The sequence below is a fragment of the Anolis sagrei genome, chromosome 4, assembly GCF_037176765.1.
Source record: "Anolis sagrei isolate rAnoSag1 chromosome 4, rAnoSag1.mat, whole genome shotgun sequence".
In the NCBI taxonomy this organism is placed as follows: Eukaryota; Metazoa; Chordata; class Lepidosauria; order Squamata; family Dactyloidae; genus Anolis; species Anolis sagrei.
The window spans coordinates 159,785,232-159,811,830 of NC_090024.1; the positions used below are offsets into that span (position 1 = coordinate 159,785,232).

Consider the following 26,599-nt stretch of genomic DNA (forward strand, 5'->3'; position numbering starts at 1 on the left):
TGTATTTCCTCTAGTGTGTGTGTGTGTGTGTGTGTGTGTGTGTGTATAGATATAGATATGGATATGGATATGGATATGTATGTATAAAATCAAGATATGTAATGCCTCTGCTTGAGAGAAAATGCTTGACTATACTATTTCTTTTAAACCTGTTCCACACACTGGAATCCAGCCCTTCTCCCAAACTGCAGAGTTATCTCTAAAAATGAGAACCACGATACAATACTAGTTATGCAGAGGGATTCTCACATGATTAGATCTGTCAAAATGTGGATTTGGGTTGGGGATGATATTTTATATGCATTCAAAAACAACCCTTTTGAAATCAATGCAGGGTGAACAAACTACATCAACACTTGCCAGATCAAGCATCACAGGAACAAACGGATGTGTCAGGGCACATTATGAGACACATCCGTTTGTTCCTGTGATGCTTGATCTGGCAGGTGACATGCACACAGCAATACACACACACACATATACCCATCTATTTTGATGTATCAGAGTGACACTGTATTTACTCTTATGTTTACAATAAGGACACTAAAGTTAAGTAGCTCAACCTGGGGAAATGTTTTCAACCCCACAAAACGTACTCCTGGAATGTTTGTCATTTCTAGTCCAAATAAAAATAATGTCCTAATGTTTTTGATAAACCAAGACTTCGTGTCTCATATTCAGAACTTGGAAAAAAGCAAATGTGTATGAAATTCCAAAAAAAATGGAATGAAAATTAAATGTAATATCTCCTAACTTGTGTTCTACAAAGCCAAATGGCAAAGACAAGAACAAAGGCAGCAGACTGCAAACAGTCCTCTGTGGAATGCAACCATTGAGTTCACTTATTACTGAGTTCTGGAGAACAGAAAGAAGTACCATTAATATCTCTCCCAATTCCTGCCTTTTCTCTGCTTTTACTAATGGGGGTAGGGAAAGCCACAAAAGTAACCCATATAAGCCTGATTTGAAGTGAGAGAAGGAATCTTCTGTGGTGTCTTTTACACAGATTATAGAGGACTTGGGGAAGGGATTCCCTTGCTATAACTGTGTTGGTTACTGATCTATGTCTGGATAGAATTAAAATTACTGTTTATGACCCATAAAGCCCTATATGGCTTTGTTGAGATTAGCTGAAGGACCATGTCTCCCCATATGAGTCTGTTCAACCTCTGAGATTGCTCTCCTGGGGCCCTTCCACTCAGCCCTATATCCCAGAATATTAAGGCAGAAAATCCCACAATATCTGCTTTGAATGGGGTTATCTGAGTCCACACTCAGATAATGTGGGATTTCCTACCTTGATATTCTGGGATATAGGGTTAGTGTGGAAAGGCCCTTGGTCTCACTAGCTCACAGACATGTTTGGTGGAAAAACTGGAGGGGACTGCTTGGTGGCTGCTCCCAAGCTAAAGAATTATCCTCCTTGGGAGGTTAGACTAACCTCTTCCCCAATTTACTTTACTTCTACTGACATGCACTTCTCTATTTTAACAGGCTGGGGTCCTCTGAAGCTCTCTAAAGAAATTGATTTTAATAGAAATGGTCAGACTATTTTTAACTACCATGGCTCAATGCTATGGAATCCTGGTGAGGCTTTGGCACTCTTTGGTAGAGAATGCTAGTAAGCCATAGGAAATGTGTTGTCCTTTCTCTTCAGGATGTTACTTCAGTCAGTAGCACAATTTTTGGATACATTAATTCATATCTCTTTCAAAAGATTAAGCCCATGGCCTTTCAATAAGAACATTTAATATACTGTTAGCAATTCCAAAACTATTAATTAATGCCCCTGGAGGGTGCAATGGTTAAAACCCTTGTGCCGGCAGGACTGAAGACCGACAGGCCGCAGGTTTGAATCTGGGGAGAGTGTGGATGAGCTCCCTCTGTCAGCTCAAGCTCCCCATGCAAGGACATGAGAGAAGCCTCCCACAAGGATGATAAAACATCAAAACATTCAGGCATCCCCTGGGCAACGACCTTGCAGACAGCCAATTCTCTCACACCAGAAGCAACTTGCAGTTTCTCAAGTCGCTCCTGACACAGAAAAAAAAGCCCTTCCAAAACAGTGGGATGCATTGCAGTCAGGGACCCTGGGACTATTTTTAAGGTGAGGAGAGGCTCAAAATAGCAGGCAGGTCACTGTGAATTTTGTAAATTTGTATGTGTGCTTTTACAAAATACAGAATGCAATGAGTAATAATAATACCACCAACTAAAGTGGTTAATGATGAAAATGCCATGAAGGATATGACAATAAACATAATGTTATAAAACTGTTCAAGCATAATACTAATTTGTCAAGGAAAGGAGAAAACATAGAAAACCCTATTAAGCTAATGCAATGATGGCTACATATTAGGACACTCAGCCACCCAGGCATCATCTGGTCCTGATCCTGGGAGCCAGATCATTTTAAGCAGGCTTAGCGCTCCTGTCCAGCCTTAGGGGGAAGTGAACCATCACTCTGTTCTGAGATGCATGCTACAGTTTAAGAAGAGCACTCCTAGAGCAGACACGTCTGACTTTCAGTCACTTCACTGATCTTTCAAAACATCACTTGCTTAACTTATGGATATCTCTAGCTTCAGTAATCTCTTGAAATGTTCGGCAAAATATGTGCTACCTTTTGTTTCCTAGCTGCATATGGTTGCTTGGAAACCTAACCCTCCTAGCCCCATCTCTCTGACAGGCACTCTATATGACAGATTCACTGATACCGAGATGCACATCTTCTCCTTACTTGATATTCTCAGCAGGGAAGTGCTTGGGACAGTGCACAGCCTGAAGACTGCATGCACCGGAAAGAAAAAGTCAACGAAGCATTACACTTCTGCCACCTTCAAAATATCCTAAGGTATTCCAGGCAAGCTTTTTCAATTTTGCTTACATTCTCAGGAGAGTTTTCAGTTTATTCTAGGTGTTACTGGGCAAAATATGAAAGACATGTTTTGTTTAGACATTGTATATAATGACTGTCCTAGATGATCATCTTTCAGTTTTTAAAGACTATCCAATTTTGTCCTAATCTGCTAGATCAGGGGTGTCAAACTCATTTTAATTGAGGGCCAAATCAACGTTATGGTTACTTAGTGATCTATGCTCTTTGGTTTTCACCCAATCTGGGTTCCCAGATGTTACTACATGAAACTGTTGGGTGAGGTCATCCGGAGTTTTGGAGTTCAGTGCCATCTCTATGCAGATGATGTCCGACTCTACTACTCTTTTCCACAGCCTGACTGCTGTGATGATCTGGATGAGGAGGAATAAGTTGAGGATCAATTCTGACAAGACAGAGGTCCTCCAGGTCAATCCCAGGCTGGATCGAGGTATAGGGTGGCAACCTGTGCTTGACGAGGTTGCACTCCCCCTGAAGTCACAGGTCTGCAGCTTGGGGGTCCTCCTAGACTCAGTGCTAATGCTTGAAGCACAGGCGTCAGTGGTGGCTGGGAGGGCCATCGCACAATTGAAGATCGTGCGCCACTTGTAATCGTACCTCGTGAAGTCGGATTTGGCCATGCCTTAGTTACCTTTAGATTGGACTATTGCAATGCACTCTATGTGGGGCTGCCCTTGAAGATGACCTGGAAATTCCAACTGGTCCAACGAGCGGCAGCCAGACTACTAACTGGTGTGAATTACAGGGAGCAGTCTACCCCCCTGTTCAAGGAGCTCCATTGGTTGCAGTTTATTTTCCAGTCCAAATTCAAGGTGCAGGAACTTACCTACAAAGCCCTGAACAGTTTGGGACCTGCCTACCTTTGTGACTGCATTTCCTTTTATTAACCTCCCAATCCCGGAGAGGCTCCCCCCACAAGTCGCAAGTGCGACTTGTGGGGACGAGGGCCTTCTCTGTGGTGGCCCCTCGGCTCTGGAATTCACTTCCCAGAGAAATTAGGCAAGCCCCCACCCTGGCAGTCTTTAGGAAGAGCTTGAAAACTTGGCTGTTCCAGTGTGCCTTCAATGAATGATTAAGTGAACAATAACCCCTGACCTGACCAAATCCTACATACAATTCCCTCAGAAGCACTTTATTTTCTACCTACTAGTGCAATTAAACCCTACTTTCATCCCTCTGATCCCCTGTCCATATACATTACATTGCCTTCTCACCCACTGTTTTAAACTTTTAATCCTTGCAACTGGCACTCCCTTCTGTGATTTATTTTCTGTGTGTAAATTATTGTGATTTCATATTGTTTGATGTGCTTATTTATACTGTTTCTTATATTTTATTTTATTTTTATATTTTACTGTTGTTGTATGCCGTTTATTTGCATTGCTATATTGTTGGGCTTGGCTTCATGTAAGCAGCCCCGAGTCCCCTTGGGGAGATGGTAGAAGGGTATAAATAAAGTATTATTATTATTATTATTATTATTATTATTATTATTATTACTGAATGACAACTCCCATCTCTTTTCATTATCCATCATGTGTAGTGGGGACAATGGGAATTGCAACCCAACATTAATTATTACTTGCTATGAGGTTGGAGAAATGGTGAAGGGTACTTTAAAGTCATACATCATATCCATAAGACTTATATCTAAATTCAAACCCCACTCCCCTTACTAAACGGCGGTCTTCCAGATGTTACTATATCACAACTCCCATCAGCTCCAGTCGTGATATCCAATGATGAGGAATACAGGAGGTGGAGTACAGCATCTGGAGGGTCACATAAAGTGACATGTTGGCCAGATTCACGGGCCTTGAGTTTGACAAATGAGATCTAGATATGTGTGTATACAACTGTGCAGAAGGAAGCATATGTCTGTTTCCTTTTCTCCAGGTCAATCCCAATTCAAGGCCTGGGAAACACCCCCAAGAAGGTTGGAGGATGTTGGGTATGAGCTGTGACAAAGTGGTGGAAGTCATGTGGAGACAATTTCGTGAAGCAACGTCTTTCCCTGCTAGGAAAGCAGAACAATCCTGTTGTAAAATATCAGTCTGAAAAACATCTTCTCTGGATCAGAACTCTTCTTAGAGATTCTATTAGTTTTCAGGAGTTTATAATCCTTTTAACCTGTAAGCTTCATAAAACTGGAACAGAGGCTTCTACTACTCTGTCTACTTCCTCATGTAGATGGAAAAATCTCATTACTGACAACCTAGCAATTTTCTGCTCTGTATAGGAATAACAGTCAGATGTAACCAACTACATATTTCTGGGTCATTTAATCTGGAAAAAAAGAAAAGAATTTGGAACTGTCGTAATGGACCAAAACCTCACGATTTCCTTCTTTGAAGGGAAAAAAACATCATTAAAAATAAATACCAGGATCTCTTGAATTTATACAGTCACAGTTACTGTTTTGTCTTTTTAAAATACCCATCATGGGCTTCTCCTGTGACACTCTTTCCAAAATATAAGCCTTTAATAAGAAAGAAGAATGCTTTAATAAGAAAGAAGAACTAAGATAAGTGAGAGGCCATTTCCCCCCAGATAGTTTTGAATTTGCAAAACTAGGGCATATTTTCTAGAAAGAATAATAGTTTATTTTGTGAAAATTGAGTATGCAGTGGCCGCAATCTGCCTCAGAAGATAGATACTTCCCTTTGGATAGTTTACTGTTATGCACACAAACATGCACATGCAAGCTATTTTTTTTTCCAATCTAGGTTAATACACATCAGTTCACACCCCTTTATTTGTCTGTGGAAGGAAGCAACTAAAGGGATTCGGAGATTTTTTTAGCAGAAAATTATTGGAGTGAAAAAGGTTTAAAAACCTGTGTCTCTGCATAGGTCACCTGAACAAGAAGTCAGTATAATTTGTCATTCTAAATAGCATCCTAAGAGATCTAACACAGCATCTTGTCTTTTGTGCCATTTTGGTCAATTGAAAAATGTTTGCTTTGGGGGATTGTATTATTTGATGGAAAGTTAATTTTGTTGGGCCTAGAATGTATTATATATTCACAGCACATCCTCGTCACCTACGAAACTTTCTCCTTAATGATTGCTGTGACTACCAATAAAAACAGCCTAGATTTACTTCATAGTAAATTCATATTTAAATCAGGTGTGGCCAACTTGTGGCTTGTGAACTGCATAAAACCCCAGGATTTCAAATGCACCTCTTTGTCTGGCTCTCTCTCTGGCTCTCTCTGGAAAGCACATTTCCAGAAACACAAAGTTGTGACAAGGAAAAGCAAAGCACAAAGTATAGAGGCAGAGGTATCGTTTTCTTCATACTGTACTCATTCCAGTCTCCTTCCCTCTCTTGCTCTTTTCCCCCCTCTCTCTCTTCATGAAGCCAAACATATCAGGAATAAAAACCACACAAAATCAACTAACCCAAAGTTCCTCAAAGTGGAAAAGAGCAAAACAGATAGCAATCTCCCAAGGCCGGCAAGAGCAAAGTGGATAGCAATCTCCCAGTGTAGACAAGAGCATGAGGCATGGAGACTGCTCCCTTGAAGCCCTAAACCTCTGTACTCTCGTGCTAGCACTCCCTCTGGCGCTAGCTCTTAACTCAAAACATGCTTGTATGTCAGTGAATACTGGACCGAGCAACAGCTCTTAACTCAAAATGCTCTTGAGTTGCGATGCTATTAAGTTGATGTTCCACTGTACATATATTTACCAGTACCTCAAATAAGTTTATAAAACACCTTTGAAAACCCAAAACAGGGTCCAAGATAGCTATTTATATATTAAATTAATTATATCTTGCCCTTTAGGTGGAGTGGATTATAATGAAGTCAATTTAAATAATTGCAAAAGTGTAAAAGATTAAAAATGAATTAAATAGTCTTCCAATTCAAAGCAGACAGTTTAGTCAAAACAATTTTGAATGATGTAACTATGGTGGAGCCTGGATAAAATCAGTTTGGCCTGAAGGAATTAATAAAAAGCCAGGTTATTATTATTATTATTATTATTATTAGTTGGGACTCTAATTATAGCACCAATCAGGCCTCCAAAGGAAAAAAAATCCCCAACTAGGGCACCACTGCAGAATAGAAATGTATTGGCATCCAGTCCGATTCCTTCAGAACTGGTGCTATATTAGGCAAGGACAAATTTTGGCATTCTAGGTGTTTTGGACTTAAACTCCCACAATTCCTAACAGCCTACAGCCAGTAGGCTGTTAGGAATTGTGGGAAATGAAGTCCAAAACATCTGGAAGGCCGAAGTTTGCCCATGCTTTTGTTATACGATATCTGAATGGAATTCCAGTGAACAGTCCAGCTGTTGAATTTTGCACTAGCAGTTTCTGAGTAGTCTCCAAAGGCAGTCTTATATAGAGTGCCTTGAAGTAACCTAAACATGAACGCATCAGTGCATGGAATACTGAGGCTAAGGGCCCTTCCAGACAGGCCCTATATCCCAGGATCTGATCCCAGGTTTTCTGCTTTAAAGTGGACTATATGAGTCCGCACTGCCAGATAATCTGGGATAAACAGAAAATCTGAAATCAGATCCTGGGATATAGGGCCTGTTTGGAGGGGCCCTAAGTTATCCCTGTCCAGGACTGTAACTGGTGGGCCAACAAAGCTGAGCCCAAGCAGTCTGAGCCACAGAATCTATCTGGGGGTGTTGAGGTGGAAGAATTGCTGGATTAAAATGATTGGGACCTGGAAGAGTTCTTAAAATAACTCCACCTTTGTGTACGTGCAAGTTATTCTAGGACTTCTGGCATGGAAATTAAAGCACAAACCATAACAAAAAGTTCCAAATATAGGAGTCTATTTTTAGTCCTGTAATTTCAGGAAGACTAACAACTCGACCCCATGCATTTTTACTCATTTAAATAACACATGAAATGTTGATAACTAAAAACAATCTATTGCATCCCATTACAAAAAAAGGCAGAAAGTATTTCTGCAAAACTAAGTGTGTAGAAATGTGAAAATGATGATATCCTTAGAGCCACACAGAGAAGCAGTCTTTGAAGCACAAGAGCAACTTCTGCGAGAATCTAGAAAGCCTCCTTAAATCACACTTTTTGAGCATATCTCCTCAGACATAAAAGAAAGAAGCAACACAGTGCAAAATCCCACATATTTATATTTATTCAGAAGTAGAACTACTGTGGAGAAATTCTGGCAGCACAGCATACTCAAACAGCACTGATCTACTCCCATTGCTTGTAATAATAATTATGGTAATAGAAAGCACTCCCTTGAGGTCTCCATTATGTGTTCCAAACCATTCAACATTGCACAGTTGAAGGAAACTGAATCAACTGATCTTAAGTTCATAGTGTAAGAGGGGTTTTTTTTGTAAGGAAAATACACTCACTTTGAACACAAATCCGTTCACTCCACATTCACTCACCAATTTTGAAGGCAAAAATCAATTTATTCCTAAAAGAGATCTGCACACCACACAGTCAGAAATCCCCTTTTCCATATAGGCAACTACTCTACATACACAACCCAATACACATGCTCATCTTCTGCAGAAGATATACACAAAATGTACATAAACCAACTCATTTCACAAAGAATGCACATAAACAAACCTTTCCATTCAATCTAGCTACCACTAACACATTACTCACTCTATCTCTCAGTATATTAAGGACGTAACCACTGCAGATGCTTTTCTCGTAGTCTGCAATACAGGACAGCCAGTGCAAGAGTGGATGTGGATGTCTTTTAAGTTTTGTCAAGATTAGTGTAGAGGTGTTAAACTCATTTTCCTTGAGGGCCACATCAACCTTATGGTCACCTTCAAACAACCATTGAATCCATGGATGGACAATCAGTGGATAGAGAGAGCTCTCTCTCTCTCTACACACACACATTCTTGCAGATTAAGGAAAAGCCTATTGAACATCAAATTACATTATGATTTTACAAATTAAGAACCTAAAAAATCATGTTTTATAACAAATCGACAGAAAAAGCAGTTCAATACACGGCAACGTTATGTAATTACTGTATTCATGAATTTAGCACCAAAACATTGAAATGTATTGAAACAGCTGTGGATCTGGGTGGGAGACAGACTGCACTAGATAATACAGAACGTTGAATGAGCAAAGGTTGGATAAGCGAGATTCTACTTTGTGTGTATGTATGTGTGTGTGTGCTCATCCTGCTCTGAATGATTAATGTTGTACTCCACTCTCATTAAAAACAGAGACATAGAAACAGATTTTCTGAATATCCTGAAAAATAATGACAGATGTGGAAGAACAGATATATATGCCCATTCTTGAGAAATGTTTTCCAAATATACTTATTCTCTTTATCACCAAATTACAGCAATTTTTTAAAGGAAGGTAAAGTCCAATGCACAAAGCTGAATGCCAACAAAACAGCTGATCAAAAATTAGGTTTTGAGACTTTAACAGGTTTTACAGCTTTAATAAAGCTCTTTATGCTTTGTAGCCAATAATTGTGCGTGGCTCTGGTAATTTCATATTCTCACACACTGATTGTTGACCTTGGAGTGTGCAAAACTAAAATTACAGTCTGAAGCAACATGTTTTTGCTTGATGTTAACTCATTTGCTGGATGATTAGAATGATGTTTCCTGTTACCGTTCCCAAAAAATGTTATCCAAAAGCAAAGAAGCAGAATTCTAAAGGATTAGCTATAAACCATAATACCAAACGTTTGGATTAACAAAATCAAGCAGGCAAAATCTTGAAACAATCGAGTTATGAGTGATATCAGATTACATTTTAAGGCAAAAAGAGAAACTTCAAGAATATGAGAGCATGCAGGGGTCAGAAAGCAAGAATTAAGGATGAAAGTAAGCTTCAAAGGGGATCTTCAGAGGAAATCTAACAGCAGTCTTAACGAAAGGAAGAGCTTGCTTCAATTTAATTTACATTCGTTGCAATAGTCTTTGGGGAGCACTTCAAAATCGCTCTTAGTGGACTTCCCACAATTTAAAAATTATTATTATGGTCCTTAAGGAGATATTGAAATTACGCACTTAGTACCAAAGGAATGTTTAGTTTGGAGAAAGGAAAATATAGTAGTGGCACAGCCATTTTTAAATAACTGAGGGCAGATCCACACAGCATGGAAAGCATGCAAGCTCCTGGATATTTGTGGAGGGGCTCCAAACAATGCCCCAAGAAATCCTGAATGCTTTTTCCACAAAGCAGGAAAACTTTACTTTGTGGTGAGATTATTTTTAGTGGGTTTGTTCTGCGCCTTCTTGGAAGCCGAGAGACAAACCCACTATGGCTGCTGTTTGGACTGCCCCCTCAGAAGTCCTGAACTTCTGAGGCAGCAGTCCAGACAGGCCTATCACGTTTTTCTGGGCTAAATCAGCCTGGAAAACACGAGTGGGCACTAAGCCCCTCCCCACCTGACCCCCAAAACCCTTTAAAAATAAAATTACTTTCCCAGTCGGCATTTCCTGCTGCTGGCCCTCTCCTGGTGCTTAGAAACGACGTGCCAGGAAAAGGGGGAGGGGAGGATGAAAATTGCTCCTGCTCCCCCTTCTCCTGGCGCATCATTCCCAAGCACCAGGAGAGGGCCTGCAGCAAGGAAATGCCGGCCGGGTAAGTTATTTTATTTTTAAAAGGGGGTTTTAAGGAGTCTTGGGGAGGGGGCTAGGGTGCCTGGGTGTTCTCCCAGAAGGTTCCAGGAGCACATCTGTACACCCATCCGCAAAAGTGTGGGCTTTTGTGGCTTGTGTGTGGATTACAGTCTGTTCCAACCCGTGTTTTTTAAACCCGGGTCAGCACAGACTTTTCCATTGTGTGGAACTGCTCTGTATGAATGTTATGCAGAATATAAAGCAAGCTTATTTTCTGCTGCTCCAGAGGACAGGACCCAAATCAATGGATTCAAATTACAATAAAAGTGATTTCAGCTAAACATTAAGGACATCATTCATAAGAGCTGTTTGACACTAGAAGATGAATTGGAGGGCCACAGAATTGTCTTTTCAAATAGAAATAAGAAACATATACATATTTGTTAGAGATGCTTTTGTTGTGAATTCCTGCAATAATAGAGGTTAGACTTTAAGGACCCTTGTAATACCTTCTGTAATTCTACAACAGAAACATTTAGGACCCTTCAGCACAGCCATATAACCCAAAATATCAAGGCAGAAAATCCCACAATATTTGCTTTGAATTGGGTTGTTCGAGTCCACAGTGTCATATATTCCAGTTCAAAGCAGAAAATGTGGGATTTTATTCAGATGTGGAAGGGTCTTAGTTATGTCTTGAATAGATCAAATCAAGGGGATAGTGAGAAACATACATCATATGATGGAAGCACTCTGAACACACATCTTCTGTGTTTCAGTGCATTTGTTTTTAGGCAGAGCATCTGTGCATCCACACTTGGAACTATTTGCTTTCACCCCTCGATATGAGATGTTGCATTAAAAAGAATTGCCTGTTGCAACAAATACTGACCAAGAAAATCCCATAATATGAAGCAGTCCTATAAATAATTTAATCATTTATATCAAGAGACACAGAAAACCACACGTCTTTCGAGGATTCTAAGGAAAATAAAAAGCAAAAAGAAATCAACTTAAAAGACAGAATAAACTTTATTGAACTATTTTAAACTATTACCTGGTCTTCAAAGTCAAAATCATTATCAGCAAGGTCTCCAGTGTCTACAATGCGATTAAGGTCAAGTTCACATGGCCCTGAAAGAAGAAAGGGAATGCTTGAAATAAGTTTGATAGTTCTCACTCTATATGCCTGTCTCTAGGCACCTATCGCAGTCCAAGGGAAGCATTTTTGCCTACATATTGCCCAAAGGACCACTTTAAAAAGATGAACAGCACAATTCTGCTCATTCTTGCAGGTTAGTAGTCATCTCATTTGAAAATGATTGAATCCTAAAGATATAGAAACCTGCTGGGAGGAAGAAAGCAAGTGTTTCCATAACTACTGAATAGTTGTAGATATTCCTATGTGACAAAAATGTCTAATCTTAAAGCAGAGTTGAGTCATATTCGAAATAGCCCTTTAGTTATGAATCCTAATGAAAGCTTTTGTTACCTAACACTGTAAAGACTGCATTGCTATATCGACAAAAATGAGAGTTTGTGCAACTTCACCTGAAGAAGATTGCTCCAGAAAAAATAGTATTTCTACTCTTTGGTTTGTATTCAGTGAGTGTATAAGGTGTATATGAAACATTAATAATTCCATGCCTAGATATGGGTATCATCCCCAAGATAGTTCATTATGTACATATATTCAAACAGAAGTATTCCAAAACTAATATATATATATACTGTATATACTGTAATATAAGCTGACCCGAATATAAACTGAGGCGTTTAATTCACCCCCCCCCCCCCAAATTGGGAAAACACATGGACTCAAGTATAAGCCAAGGGTGAGAAATGCAGTAGCTACTGGTAAATTTCAAAGTAAAAATAGATACCAATACAATTACATTAATTGAGGCATCAGTAGGTTAAATGTTTTTGAATCTATATAAATAAAAATGTAACGTTCACTTGTGGGATTAACATAATTCAAAAACCACTGGGCGAATTGACACCACATTTGGACACAGGCCAACACAGGCTATCAGGCAAACAAGTGACCATCACCCATAAAAACACTGAAAAACACAGCAAAAGAGACTTTAGAAGCCAAAAATATAAATAAAAAATACAATACAATGCATGCGCAAAGCCACATATATGCACATATACACATGCATACACATACAAAACACATATACAGAGACTAGGCCACAGCAACGCGTGGCAGGGGATGGCTAGTATTTACATAAAACTGTAATTTAAGATAAGACTGCCCAACTCTGATTAAACTATTATTCTAACCTTCTCAATGTAAATGTGCTTACATATTTTTCCAATAATAAGAAAGAAAGTAAAATAATAAAAGTAATAAAATAATAATAGAGTAAAATAATACATGTAATATTAATAATAATAAATAGAGTAAAATAATAAATGTAATAAATATAATAATAATCAGGTAAAATGATAAATAACTGACTAGAGTATAAGCTGAGAAGGACTTTTTCAGTCTAAAAAAAGGGCTGAAAAACGCAGTTATACTCAAGTATATTCCATAAATTCAAAATCCAAAACACTTCTAGCCCCCACCATTTTAAATAAGGGATTCTCCATCTGTACAACACGAAGTATTCTAAGTCCTGACATTTGAGCAGGCTGTCCAATCTTAACAAATATCTAACAACAAAGACATTGCATTTTTAGTTTGAACTGAGTTTCAGTCAATTATTTAGCAATAAAAGGAACTGGAGTGGCTCTTTCCCAGATTACTTGACCCCCTTGGGCTTCTGATATTTCAAAGGAGTAATTCCAACAACTCTGGTCTGAATGGACTGTTACAGTGCATTTTTATTTAAAGATAGGTGGAAAATTACAAGACTATCTAGATTCAGTAGTTTAAGTAATTTCACCCATTTTCTATACACTTACATAACTAGCATATTTCTTTAATTTGCCCATTATGGTGGGAGTTTGAATATTTTGCAATGAGTCAGCTCTTGGAGATGGAAAATGAATGTACTCTATCCCACTATCGGGGTAAAGACATGTGGGTTAAAAGGAGGCACATTTTTGGGGCTTTACTAGAAAGGAGTACTAGACATCTGAATGTAGAATCAATTATCCCATGGGTATGGGATAAATACTATGTTAACTTCAATGAGAAATCTGTTGAAGTCAACAGTATGCAGGCAAATGGTGACAAATGATGCAATTCATTTCAATATTAGGCAGCACTAACACTGGATTTTGCCCCTTGGCACCTCTGCTCAGATCTCATTAGTTCTGAACCCTGTTGTAAATACAAAATGTGTCTTCTGATTATACTGAATTGATGCTACGTATGGTTAACAAGGACGATCATAAGATCTTTGCAATTTATGTTACTATTATATACTGTCATCTTGGCTGACAAGCATGTGATAAATGATACCAGAGTTGAATGCTGTCATGCTATTACATCTGATTGTGCTCATTGTTTGGAAAATTAATAGTTGTCAAGGACTTTCATGGCCGGAATCACTGGATTGCTGTAAATTTTCTGGGCTGTCTGGCCATGTTCCAGAAGCATTCTCTCCTGATGTTTTGCCCACAGCTATGGCAGGCATCCTCAAAGGTTCTGAGGTCTGTTGGAAACTAGGCAAGTGAGGTTTATATATCTGTGGTATGTCTAGGTTGAGAGAAAGAACTCTTGTGTATTTGAGGCAAGTGTGAATGTTGCAATAGGCCACTTTGATTAGCATTTAATGGCCTTACAGCTTCAAAGCCTGGCTGCTTCCTGCCTGGGGGAATCCTTTGTTGGGCGGTGTTAGCTGGCCCTGATTGTTTCCTGTCTGGAATTTCTCTGTTTTCTGAGTATTGTTCTTTATTTACTGTCCTAATTTTAGAGTTTTTTTTAAACACTGGTTGCCAGATTTTGTTCATGTTCATGGTTTCCTCTTTCCTGTTGAAATTGTCCACATGCTTGTGGATTTCAATGGCTTCTCTGTGTAGTTGAAAAGAGAAACACTCAAAAAATGGGAATTCCAGACAAGAATCAATCAGGCCCAGCTAATACCTCCCAACAAAGGATTCCCAGGCAGCAACCAGCCATTAAATGCTAATCAAGGTGGACAATTGCAACTTTCACACTTGCCTCAAGCAGACAAGAGTTCTTTTTCCCACTCTGGACATTCCACAGATATATCAACACAATTTTCCTAGTTTTCAAAAGACCTCATAACCTCTGAGGATACCTGCCATAGATGTGGGCGAAATGTCAGAAGAGAATGTCTCAGGAACATGGCCATACAGCCTAGAAAACTTACAGCAACCCAAAATAATAGTTGTTTTTTTAGGTATAGGACAGAAAAGTGGTGAGAGGGATATAATTTTGGATTTAAGAACGTTCACACAGTTTTGAAGACATCAGTGTTTCTGTACTTTTCTATAGCATTTAAGATGTGTTGTAAATGGCTGAAATATACATTAAAATACATTTGGATGATGCTCCTGTCAAATAGGGTGACGACGGAAGCATATATCAGAAAGAAAGTGTGTGTCCATATATGCATTTCTACAGTGACACAGCAAATGCACGTATTTATTCTTGTTCTTAATGGTTTTCATCCCATCTTTCCACTAAAACTAGAGGACAAGGTGGCTAATGAGCATCATTAAAAACAAATTACACAATAGATCATCAAAATTAAAACACCATTAAAATAATCAAAGTCTGGCACGCCGCTTATTATTATAGGTTTCATTTTTTCTTTGAAGTAAAAGAATAAGATATGAAAAGGGGCAATTTCAAGAAGAATAGTTTGTACAAGATATGTGCTTTCCCCCTCCCTGCCTGCTTGTGATTGCTTCTGTTGTTCCTTCATGATATTATAATCATTCAGTGCTTGCGTTTACTGCTTTTCCTCTTGTTCCATTAAGAGAGTGTATATGGCTCTCCTCCTCTCTGTTTTATTCTTAGAACAACACTGTGCAGTAGGTCAAGCTGACAGAAAGCCACCCAGTTTTTTTTCTCCGCTCTTCCTCTTTCTGCAACTTGGCTCTAAAAAAAGCCCACCTGGGAGAAAAACATACAAACAGCCAGCCTCAGGGAAAGGTGGGTTTGCAGGATGGAAATAATCAGGCATGAACAGAAATAGGAAGTAACCCTCTTTCATGCTCATCCTTCTATCAATGTCCTTCCAGATTCATCTTGGGAAATGCAGGAAAACTCAACACTTGCTAACATTAGTAAGGAGACACTGATGATATATGTTTGTATAGTTTTTGTATGGTTTTTTATATTATATACTTAATGCTTTTAATTGTATTTTATGGTACTGGGGCATCAAATTGTTGCCTACTGTAAACTGCCTTGGGTCGCCTTCGGGCTGAGAAAGGGGGTATACAAATATGATAAATAAATCAATAAACAAACATTATGTGTATTTATATCCACAGTAAAAAAAAGCTTAATTATGTCTTCCTAAACCACAGCAAGTTTTTGTGTTTGTAGACTATACTCTTAGAATCACAGTACCATAGATTTGGAAGAGACCTCGTGGGCCATCCAGTCCAACCCCCTGCCAAGAAGAAGGAAAATCACATTCAAAGCACCCCCAACAGATGGCCATCCAGCTTCTGTTTAAAAACCTCCAAAGAAGGAGCCTCCTTCACACTTCGGGGCAGAGAGTTCCATTGCTGAACAGCTCTCACAGTCAGGTTCTTCCTAATGTTCAGGTGGAATCTCCTTTCCTGTAGTTTGAAGCTATTGTCCTGCATCCTTGTGTCCAGGGCAGCAGAAAACAAGCTTGCTCCCCCTTCCCTATGACTTCCCTTCACATCTTGAAACATGGCCCTCATCATGTCTCAGGCTTCTCTTCTGCAGGCTAAACATATCCAGTTCTCCTCATAGGGTTTGTTCTCCAGAATCTTGATCATTTTAGTCACCTTCCTCTGGACACATTCCAGCTGGTCAACATCCTCCATAAATTGCGGTGCCCAGAACTGGACACAGTGTGATTCCAGGTGTGATCTGATAAAGGCAGAATAGAGGGGTAGCATGACATCCCTGGATCTAGACACTATACTCCTATCTATGGAGGGCAAAATCCCATTGGCTTTTTTGCCGCCACATGACATTTGTGGCTCATGTTTAACTTGTTGTCCGTGAGGACTCCAAGATCTTTTTCACACGTACGGCTGCTGAGCCAGGCGTCCCCCATTCTGTATCTTTACATTTCATTTTTTTCTGCCTAAGTGGAGTATTTTGCATTTGTCTTCTTTCAATGGAAGCAATGTTTTAAACTCTACCTAATTTGGGTGAGTTTGAAGGAATATCATCTGCAGGAGCATGACTGTCTATTCATATGTCTTTTAGGTGTTATGAAATGTGAGCTGATAAGATCCATAGAAAGCTTACAAGCCATCTGTTATTTGAGCACAACATGCCAGAAAAGAGGTATGAAATTAAGGATAAAGTGAAACGGTTTCTTCTTAAAGAAACAAATTATTAAGGATTGGGTTTGGAATGAAAAAACAACCTCTCTCATTTTCTTGCTCAGGTATTTCTAATAGAAAAAAAGTGCTGAATCCCTAAAGTACAAACTTTCATGGCAAGGTGTTGCCCTTAGCAACAGACCTATTATTATTACGTGGTAGGAAGCAACAATGAATAAGAATATATTATTGCCCACGAAACCTAGTTCTGCTTTATAAATGTCTTTTTCCATCTATCTGCTACCGGACTGTATGTTGCAAAGACTCTTGCAGGAATAGGTCAAAATCTGGCATGATATATATATATATATAGAGAGAGAGAGAGAGAGAGAGAGAGAGAGAGAGACAGAGACAGAGACAGAGAGAGAGAGACAGAGACAGAGACAGAGAGACAGAGAGAGGATGGAAGTTTAAATTTGGAAATACTTAAAGGAGAAATTGTATAGCCAGTGGAATTAACTGAGTTAAAATACCGCTTTACCAAAGTCTTTGAGTAAACAAAAATTAGTTTGACTCTTCATCTTTTCATTCACGTTTTCCAAATTTTACTCTTTGATCAATTCCCCCTGATTTATATGAACAGCTGCATAAATAAAAGGGCAATAAAGGTAGAAGTGATAGATGATCACCTTCAACAACAGCTTTTCATTAAATGTTTTCCCCACTTCTTATGCATCGTTGCATTTTAATACGATGGTACTCTAACACATTTCACATTTTTTTATATAGCAAAGTAGCTGCCTTGAATAAAATATGTGGTAGGCTGCTCTGCTGATTTTTTTTTTTTTTGTGTGTGTGTCAGGAGCGACTTGAGAAACTACAAGTTGCTTCTGGTGTGAAAATTGGCTATCTGCAGAGATGTTGCCCAGGGGACACAAGGATGTTTTACCATCCCATGGAAGGAGGCATCTCTCATATCCCCACATGAAAAGCTGACAAATGGGAGATCACCCCACTCCCGGATATGAACCACCGACCTTTCGGTCAGTAGTCAAGAAATAAGAAATCAATTCAATACATTTTAGTAAAAACTATAGTTGAAAGATCAAATAAAGAAAGAGTACATCACAAAGTTCTTAAGAGAACAGAATTTACAAAAAAAACAAACAAACCATGAATCAGCAGAGAGAAATCCTAAATTCAGAAATAAATGGTCAGGAAATACAAAAGGTGATAAGAAAAATGGACATAAACAAAGTTCCAGGACCAGACGGAATAACAGCTATATACTATAAAGCTCTAGAAGAAGAAGTAACCCTACACCTTAAGAAATTGACGAATCAAATATTGAATCAACAAAAGGTCCCAGAATCTTGGAAGATGACCACAATTACTATGCTCCATAAAGAAAATCAGGACCCTACTGAAGTAAGAAATTATAGCCCCATCTCACTTTTGAACACAGGTTACCAAATATTTACTAACATATTATCTGACAGACTAAAAACTTTCCTAAATGATTGGATCAAGGAGGAACAAACGGGTTTGCTACTGAAACACTAATTGAGAGACAATGTTAGGAATATTATTGACGTAACTGAATATTAGGAAACAAACAATCAAAAAGAATTAGCCCTACTATCTCTCGATGCTGAAAAAGCATTTGATAATTTGAATTGGGATTTCTTTAAATTATGAACAAAAGAATTGGACCTGGGATATCAATTTATAAATGCAATTAATGCAATATATGACCAAGAAATATTCTTTTTTTGGTGGTACATGGGACAGATCCAGAACCAATATTTTACTCTATCAGAAATATTTTGCTTGTTACAAGGACCATGTACGTCCTTCCCACAGATTTATGGTCTGTTTCCAGATACAACTCAATTTACTGGTTTCAACCCATAAAGTCCACATAGCTTAGGTCCAGGCTATCCAACGGAACACATCTCCCTATATGAGCCGGTATATATATCCTGAGATCTTCCGGAGAGATTTTTCTCAGTCCCACCACCTCTAAGGCCCATCTGGTAGGTATAAGAGAAAGGTTATTATCATGGGCTGCCCCTGGGCTCTGGAACTCCCTTCCTGAGAAAAGCTAAAGGCTTCCCTCCTGTTGTCACTTCATTGGTAGACAAAAACTTTTTTTTATTCCAACAGAATTTTGAGAATTTTTAAATTACTTTGAAAAAACATACTGCTTTTCACTATTTTTAATTGTACCTAGAACAACATGGATTCTGAGAGCTTGAAAATATGTAATTTTATGGAAACAAAGCTGGACCTCTTTTGGAAAAAATACAACAACGATCACCATCTTACCTGCTACAGGTTCTTGAAGAGGAAACAGTTTATTGTCAACTGCCATGCTTATGTCACGAAATACTTCTTCCTCATCTCTATCTGCATCAAACTGATAACAAAACAAAGGACAATCAGATATCTGGGGAGCCAGGCATAATATTTAATAAGCAAAAAAAATGTCATTGAGTCATGTCACTGACAACTGTAATGCTAATACCATCTGCATGTTCAAATATTGTTACTATTCACATTCATAATGGATCTTATCTACAGGTCACTATGCGTTACAGTGACAAACTCTACTACCAGTAATTCTATTCTCACAACAACCCTAACAGATAACAGTAGCTGACAACAATGGGGCCTGTTATAAAGTGTCAGATAGTCTCTCATTTTAACCTGCAATAAATCCTTACTTTGTCTCTTTCCATTACAATGGATATTTTATAAAAGATTCAAAACATTTACATTTGAACTTTAAAACTACTAATTAAAATACTCAAAACTCACATTTTATACCAGGGACCCCCTCCAGCACCCTTTATGCTATATGTGGGGTGCCTTTAAATATGGCCCAGAAGCTTCAATTAGTCCAACGGGGGCAGGCAGATTTCTAACTGGTGTAGCGTATAGAGAGAGGACATCCCTCTTGTTGCATCAGCTCCACTGGCTACCAGTTTGCTACTGAGCACAATTCAAAGTGCTGGCCTTGGTCTATAAAACCCTAAATGGTTCTGGTCCAACTTACCTGTCCAAACACATGTCCTCTCATGAGCCAACAAGGGTTTCCCATCCCGTATAGATTATTGCAACGCATTCTACGTGGGGTTGCCTCTGAAGACTGTTCAGAAGCACTCAGCAGCCAGGTTGCTCACTGGAGCAGGGTACCGGGAACATACAACTCCCCTGTTACTCCAGCTCCACTGGCTGCCTATTAGCTTCCGAGCACAATTCCAAGTGCTGGCCTTGACCTATAAAACCCTAAACGGCTCTGGCCCAGCTTACCTGTCTGAACTTATCTCCCTCTATGAACCCCCAAGAACCTAAAGATCGTCTGGAGAGACCCTGCTCTCGCTCCCGCCACCATCACAGTCACGTCTGGTGGGAACGAGAGACAGGGCCTTCTTAGTGGTGGCCCCTCGGCTGTGGAATGCCCTCCCTAACAAGATAACATCTGCCCCCTCCCTCATGACTCTGGTCATGGGATCAAGCACCCGCAGAATAGATGGTTTTAATGGATGATTTTTAGCTGACAGCAATAGAGTGAAGATGGTTTTAATGGACTGTTGAACTGATGGCTATGGATTGATTTGGAGGATGTCATGAAATGGCAAATTATTTATTACTGTCTTCAATGTAAGTAAAGTGAATATTATGTTGTGTATTTTTCGGCACCGAATGGTGCCTGCTGGTAGCCGTCTTTGGAGGCAAGAAGAATGGGATAGAAATGCTCTTAAATAAATAAATAAATAAATAAATAAATAAGATCGGATGGGGAGACCCTGTTCTCGGTTCCACCCACCCCCCACCCCCCCCGCAAGTGCGATTGTGGTGATAAGAGACAGGGCCTTCTCAGTGAAGGCCCCTCAGCTGTGGAACTCCCACACCAGCAACATCAGGCGCACCCCATCTCTTCTGGTTTTCAGATAAAAAGCTAAAGACATATAAGTTATACCATTCCGACACAGTCTGAATAACGATTATGAGCAAGGATGATGGATGAACAGAATTTATGCACTTTATATGTTTTAATCTGCTTGTTCTATGTGTTTTATGTGTTTAATTATTTTAGTTAACTGGATATATATTAATGTTTTTAAACTGCATTGAATTTTGCCAGAGTTGTAAGCTGCCTTGTGTCCCTGGCGGGGTGAGGAAGGTGGGATATAAATGAAGCAAACAAATAAATAATTTATGTAATATGATTTATGAATAATCAGTAACCCTATTTTTCTTAGTTGAAATGAGCAATATCTTGCACTTCCAACCTGAAACATAACATAGACTTGCTCTAAAAGACCTAGAAAACTCTGGTGGAACTTCAGGACCATAGAATCACACCAGAAACTCCAAGGGAACATTTCTCTAACATTTTGTAGGTCCTCCAGAGTAATTCTATGGTATTCAAAGCTCTTCATGTATAAATCTTGAGTCCCCTTCAGGGTCGAGAAGGGCGGGATATAAATATACTAAAGTAAATGTTTTCCCTGACATTAAGTCCAGCCGTGTTTGACTCTGGGGCTTGGTGCTCATCTAGATTTCTAAGCCGAAGAGCCAGCATTGTCCGTAGACACCTCCAGATCATGTGGCCAGCATGACTGCATAGAGCGCTGTTAGCTTCCCGCCAGAGCGGTACCTATTGATCTACTCACATTTGAATGTTTTCAAACTGCTAGTTTGGCAGAAGCTGGGGCTGATAGTGGGAGCTCACACCACTCCCTGGATTCGAACCTGTGACCTTTCGGTCAGCAAGTTCAGCAGCTCAGCGCTTTAACCCACTGTGCCACCGGGGTCTCCTTAAATATAGTAATTAAATAAATAAGTTTGGCTACTGTAATGCCTTGCAAAAGTATCCTCCCTCCCCTTGACCTTTCCACATTTTGTTGTGTTAACAGCTTGGAAATGCAGTGGGTGGAACTGTCATTGCTATCATATGATGCAAACAAAATATTCAACGCTGTGGTCGTACAAAATATTCTCAAGCTGAGATTTGTGGAAAGCCTTTATTTGGCTGAAGCGGGTGGGGGGGGGGGGGAGAGGTCAAGGGGATGCCGGGTGGAGGTCAGATGTTTCCAAGCCTATCTGGAACACAGGTAAGAGGGCTGCAATGGCACACAGCTGGATATCACAATGTGAAAAGAGCAAACCTTTCAAAGTACTAAGAGCACTTTAAATAGCTATTATGAATGGAAGAATTACTCTGAAAATAATGTATGCGCAGTTTTAATTCAAAGTGATAGAATCTAGCTCTATTCCCACCCCCTTCCTTCTGTCTAGCAATGAATATAAAATTCCCAAGTAATTTTCCATAACTGAGAGAAACAAGGAGTTGACTGATACGTATGCTATTGCTTACCCCTTGACCAACTTCATATTTTTAACCAGAGCTATAATCATATGCATATTTATTTGGCAGCACATTCATTGAAGAAAAGTAGGAAAATTCTAGCAACTATGCATAGGATCGGGCTGTTAATCTTACAATGCACTGTATTGTTCATTGTTGATAGTTTTCTTCCTCCTTATGTGAGGCAATAAATAGACTCCCTAGTTTTTAAGCAATGATGAAAACCTCTTCAGAGCCTATGCTTATAAATTCTCTATCTGACTTAACTACCAAGATTGGAATGGTTTAAATGGCAGCTTGCTTGATTTGGCAGAAAATCTCACAGTCTGCGGTTATTCTTTATTTGGGACTAATATTCTTTCCTATATTAATCCAAAGAGCAAGCTCCACAAAATCCAGACTTTTAGCAGGCTTCATCTCTTAGCATTCCACAAAATACTTGACCAAGCCTAATCTATCTCATGAAGCCCGGCTTTGTTTTGAAAAAGCAGAGTGTGAAATCTAAAACAATGAGCCATTCTTTTGCAAAAGTGTCATCTGGAGGCCACTATTACAGGGTGCTGCTATATCAAGTTTGGAAATCATGCAGTTTTACAGATGTTATCAAACTGCAACTCTCAGCATTCTTCCCCGTTGACTATGTTGACTACCAGATTGCTGAGATGTGAAGTCCGTGATCATCTGGAGAGCCACATGCCTTCACTCCTGATCCACATGTGTCTAGATCAAAATGTGTCAACAATTCTTGAACAAAAACAGTAATTGTTCCAAGTATCACTTATATTCAGTTGCATTTTGCCTTTAAACTAGTAAATTTTATATGGATATCATAATTAATACCTAGTAATTATCTTCTGATTGTTTTTAAACCTATTTTATATCAATTTCAATTAATAACCATCTCTGCACCAGCAGCAAATTATACAAAGTTAGTATCCATTCTGTCCTGATGTCCTTCCTATATGGAGATAATATAAATGTGTATACAGCTTCTGCTAATAACTGTCTTCTGCAGTTAAAATTGTCTGCTATAGTTCCCATGGAGATATTTTGATTTGAAATCACCATGACAGCTAACAAATCAGATAGTTATCTAACAGCACAAAAAACTTAAGGACAGATTCGACATGTTATCTGTGCATGTGAACTTGGACATGTAATCTGTGATATGTATGCAAAATGTCATTCTTGTGAAATCTTGGTTCTGCCTTCTCTTCTCCTCTGCTTTAGTTTCCCCTGTTTATAGGCCTTCCCATTAGTGTAGACATCTTCCTTTGTATTAGTTTTTGGGTGGAGCTTAAATTCCCCCCAGAGGCCAGTCTTAGTTGGTCTGTTTCATTTCCCTGTACAGAGCTCTTTGCTGGAATCCTCTTTTTTTCTGTAGCAGGGCTACAGAGATTGCCTGGTATCCTAGGCCCAAGCAATCCAAACAGGCATTCTTAGTACCTGCATTTAGCAATATTTTTATACCAGCAGTCCAAAGGACAACAGGAGCTTTTGGCCAGCCTAAGCTTCACAGGAAAGAAGACAGTTTATAACCATCGCTTTACACTGGAAGCAAAAGACTTTCAAAGATTCCAGAGAGATTACTGTAGCCAGCAAAATCTCCTTTTGTAACGTATTATTTTAAGTTATGTTATGATTGTCCTGGCTGGAGTTATCCCTTTATTCATCTTGTTTCAGTAAACTCATTTGGTTATCTTTTCACCTTGCCTAAAGTGTCTTTGTCTGCTAAGGGTCTTAATCTTAACAGAAGGTATCAGATAGCCCCCAAGTAAAGCCAGACAATATAGTTTTCCCAAAGGCTCAGGCGTGCCATCACAATTCTGCTTTGTTTATGCGATGCATCGAGTTCTTCAGCTTGGGCAATGTAACTGTAAACATAAATAGAAAAACTATAAAATGCAGTATTCTATTCATAGTGCCCAAGCACTTCTGTGACCTTTGCAGTCTACATATTCACTGGGCGATTGTATAGATCAACTTTTCTTAGAGCCTTTAATGCAGGGTGGACACCTCGGGTGGCGGTGGGGGGGGGAGCTCTTTAACTCCAACAACAACCCCATACCCTACCACCTATCATATATATTCATGTATAAGTTGACCTCATGTATAAGACGAGGGCAGGTTTTGGGGCCCAAATTATGAATTTTAATATGGCCTATGGTCAATTTTCATAGGTCATATATTATTCTATGGAGTGGGGTTTCCATTATGCTGAATCAATTTTGGAAACTGTTTCAGCACCTTGGATAATTCCTTCAAAGTTGATTAAGGTAATGTAGAAACCTAACAGCTTCTCTCTCTTTATACATTCATATTGAATCACTTCCGAGTAGCTCTCCTCTTATCTCTTGTCAATGGATCACTAATTCTCTCTTTTTGTCTGCTGTCTGAATATCCTATCCAATTCCACATGCATTAAGGCATTTATCCTGTGGCTACATTTTATTCCTCCTTTCTTTCACATTATTAGATTTGTTTCCTCGTCTCACTTTCAAAGGCAAGATATAAGCAAAATATCCAAATTGTTTTTTTAGGGGGAAATAGACTAAGGAACTGAGGAAATAGGGAAGGCTTTTTATTGCAAATTTCTGTTCTGTGTTCTTGTCCTTCTGTTTGAAGAGAAAAGTAAAATTATGTGGCAGAGGAGCAGCCTGAACTAACAGCAGTGCCCTTGGCTTGTTTCATCAAAGCTAAATTCCCAGTGAGTTTAATAAATCCCAGGTCGGTAATCATAATATTGTAGCCTAGCATGGTGTCTTAGGCACACTTATTTCAAGGTAGATTCAACTGATTAAATAAAACTGACTTCTACAACTGACTATCCTACATACACTAAGACCTCAGCAATTCAATGTTTCTTCTTTCCAACAAACACTTCTCTTTTCCAAATTACCTATAATACAGTTACCTATCTTGTTCACTGGCCAAATTTGAGGACTTCTTAGGGTGCATCTACACTGTTGGGTGCATCTACACCAGGCATGGGCAAGCTTTTTTTGCCCCGGGGCCGCCTTGTGGTTCTGGAAGTGGAGGGGCTGGAAGAACTGCAAGAGTTGGGATGGGGAAGAGGAGGAGACACATGGTGCTGGTGAGAGCATTTTCGCCAGTGCCGTGTTTCTTCCCTGATTCTCCTTTGAGTCTGGGGAAGGCAGGTCACCTTCTCCAGGCTTGTAGAGGAGAAACACACTGCTGGTGAGAGGGCTCCCGCCAGCATCATATTTCTTCCCCGGTTCTCCTCTGAATCAGGGGGAGGCAGGTTGCCTTCTCCAGGTTTGTTGGAGAAGATGTATACTACTGGTAAGCGCTCGGCGGCAGCGTGTCTCTGCCTCGGCTCTCCTCTCAGCTTGGGGACATGGCGGGCTGCTGTGTCAGCATGCTGAGAGGAAGGCTGAGGTAGAGGGGGGTCGGAGGGAAGAGGTCAAAGGGCTGCTCCTAGCCTGCAAGCCTGGGTTTGCCCATGCCTGATCTACACTAATGCACTTTGACACCACATTAAGTGTCTTGGTCCAATGATATGGAAGGAATTCAGGGATTTATAGTTTGGTGAGGAACCAACATTCTTTGGAAGAGAAGGCTAAAGACCTTTAACAACTAGAGTTTCTACAATTCCATAACACCGAGCCAAAACACTTGAAGTGGTGTCAACTGCAATCATTCTACAGTGTAGATGCACTCTTCGTTTGTTCCCTTCCCTGCCCTCTACTGTTATATGATTTAGTCTGATAAGGAGTTCTGGTAAACAAAAACAAACAAACCACCAAAAAACCCCTAGTATAATTTTTTAATAGACTACTTGTAATTTTTGCTTTTTCTTGTACTTTCCTCTTTTCCTGTTTCCCCCATCATCCTTTTCCCCATATGTGGACTTCCATTTTATTTATATTTCATCCCTCTTTTACACTATATTTTGGGTTTTAGCTGACTCAAATCAGTTTATTAATCTACTGATTTAAGGGAAAATAAAATGTGTTGCCATCCTTTTTTTTTTAAACAAAATGAGCACAAAATGAAATCTACTTTGTAACCCCTCCACCAAACAAATGAAACCGCTATGTTTAATTGGAAGCTCTCTTGCTGTGGGCTTAACATGTGACTAATGAGAAGGTTTACATTGTGATGAGTGGGCGATTACTTAGTAGGAGATGCTGAAATAAGGGAGGAGGGCCAGGATGTCAATCTGGCTTATAACGGGATTTTAACTGCCTTTCAGAATTTAATGACAGGTGTGCTGAGCATCTTTGACAGACAAAATCTATTTACTCCTCTCATTTTCTCCAACCTGAATGAATTCTCAGCCAAATAAATTCTACTTTTTTTAAAAAAAAAGTTTTTTTTTTCCAGTTCTGCAATACAGAA

At 39.3% G+C, this 26,599-nt stretch overlaps 1 protein-coding gene across 1 annotated transcript in view; it reads right to left on the bottom strand.

Annotated features, from left to right (window-relative positions):
- The window catches only part of AK5 (adenylate kinase 5), a 121,874-nt gene that overhangs the window by 35,216 nt on the left and 60,059 nt on the right, over positions 1 to 26,599 (bottom strand). Inside the window, exons 7-8 of the mRNA XM_060773755.2 lie at positions 19,189 to 19,279; positions 11,513 to 11,589 (exon numbers count right to left, since the gene is read on the bottom strand). Of these exons, the coding sequence (XP_060629738.2) occupies positions 11,513 to 11,589; positions 19,189 to 19,279 (168 nt within the window). The remainder of the gene's footprint in view (positions 1 to 11,512; positions 11,590 to 19,188; positions 19,280 to 26,599) is intronic.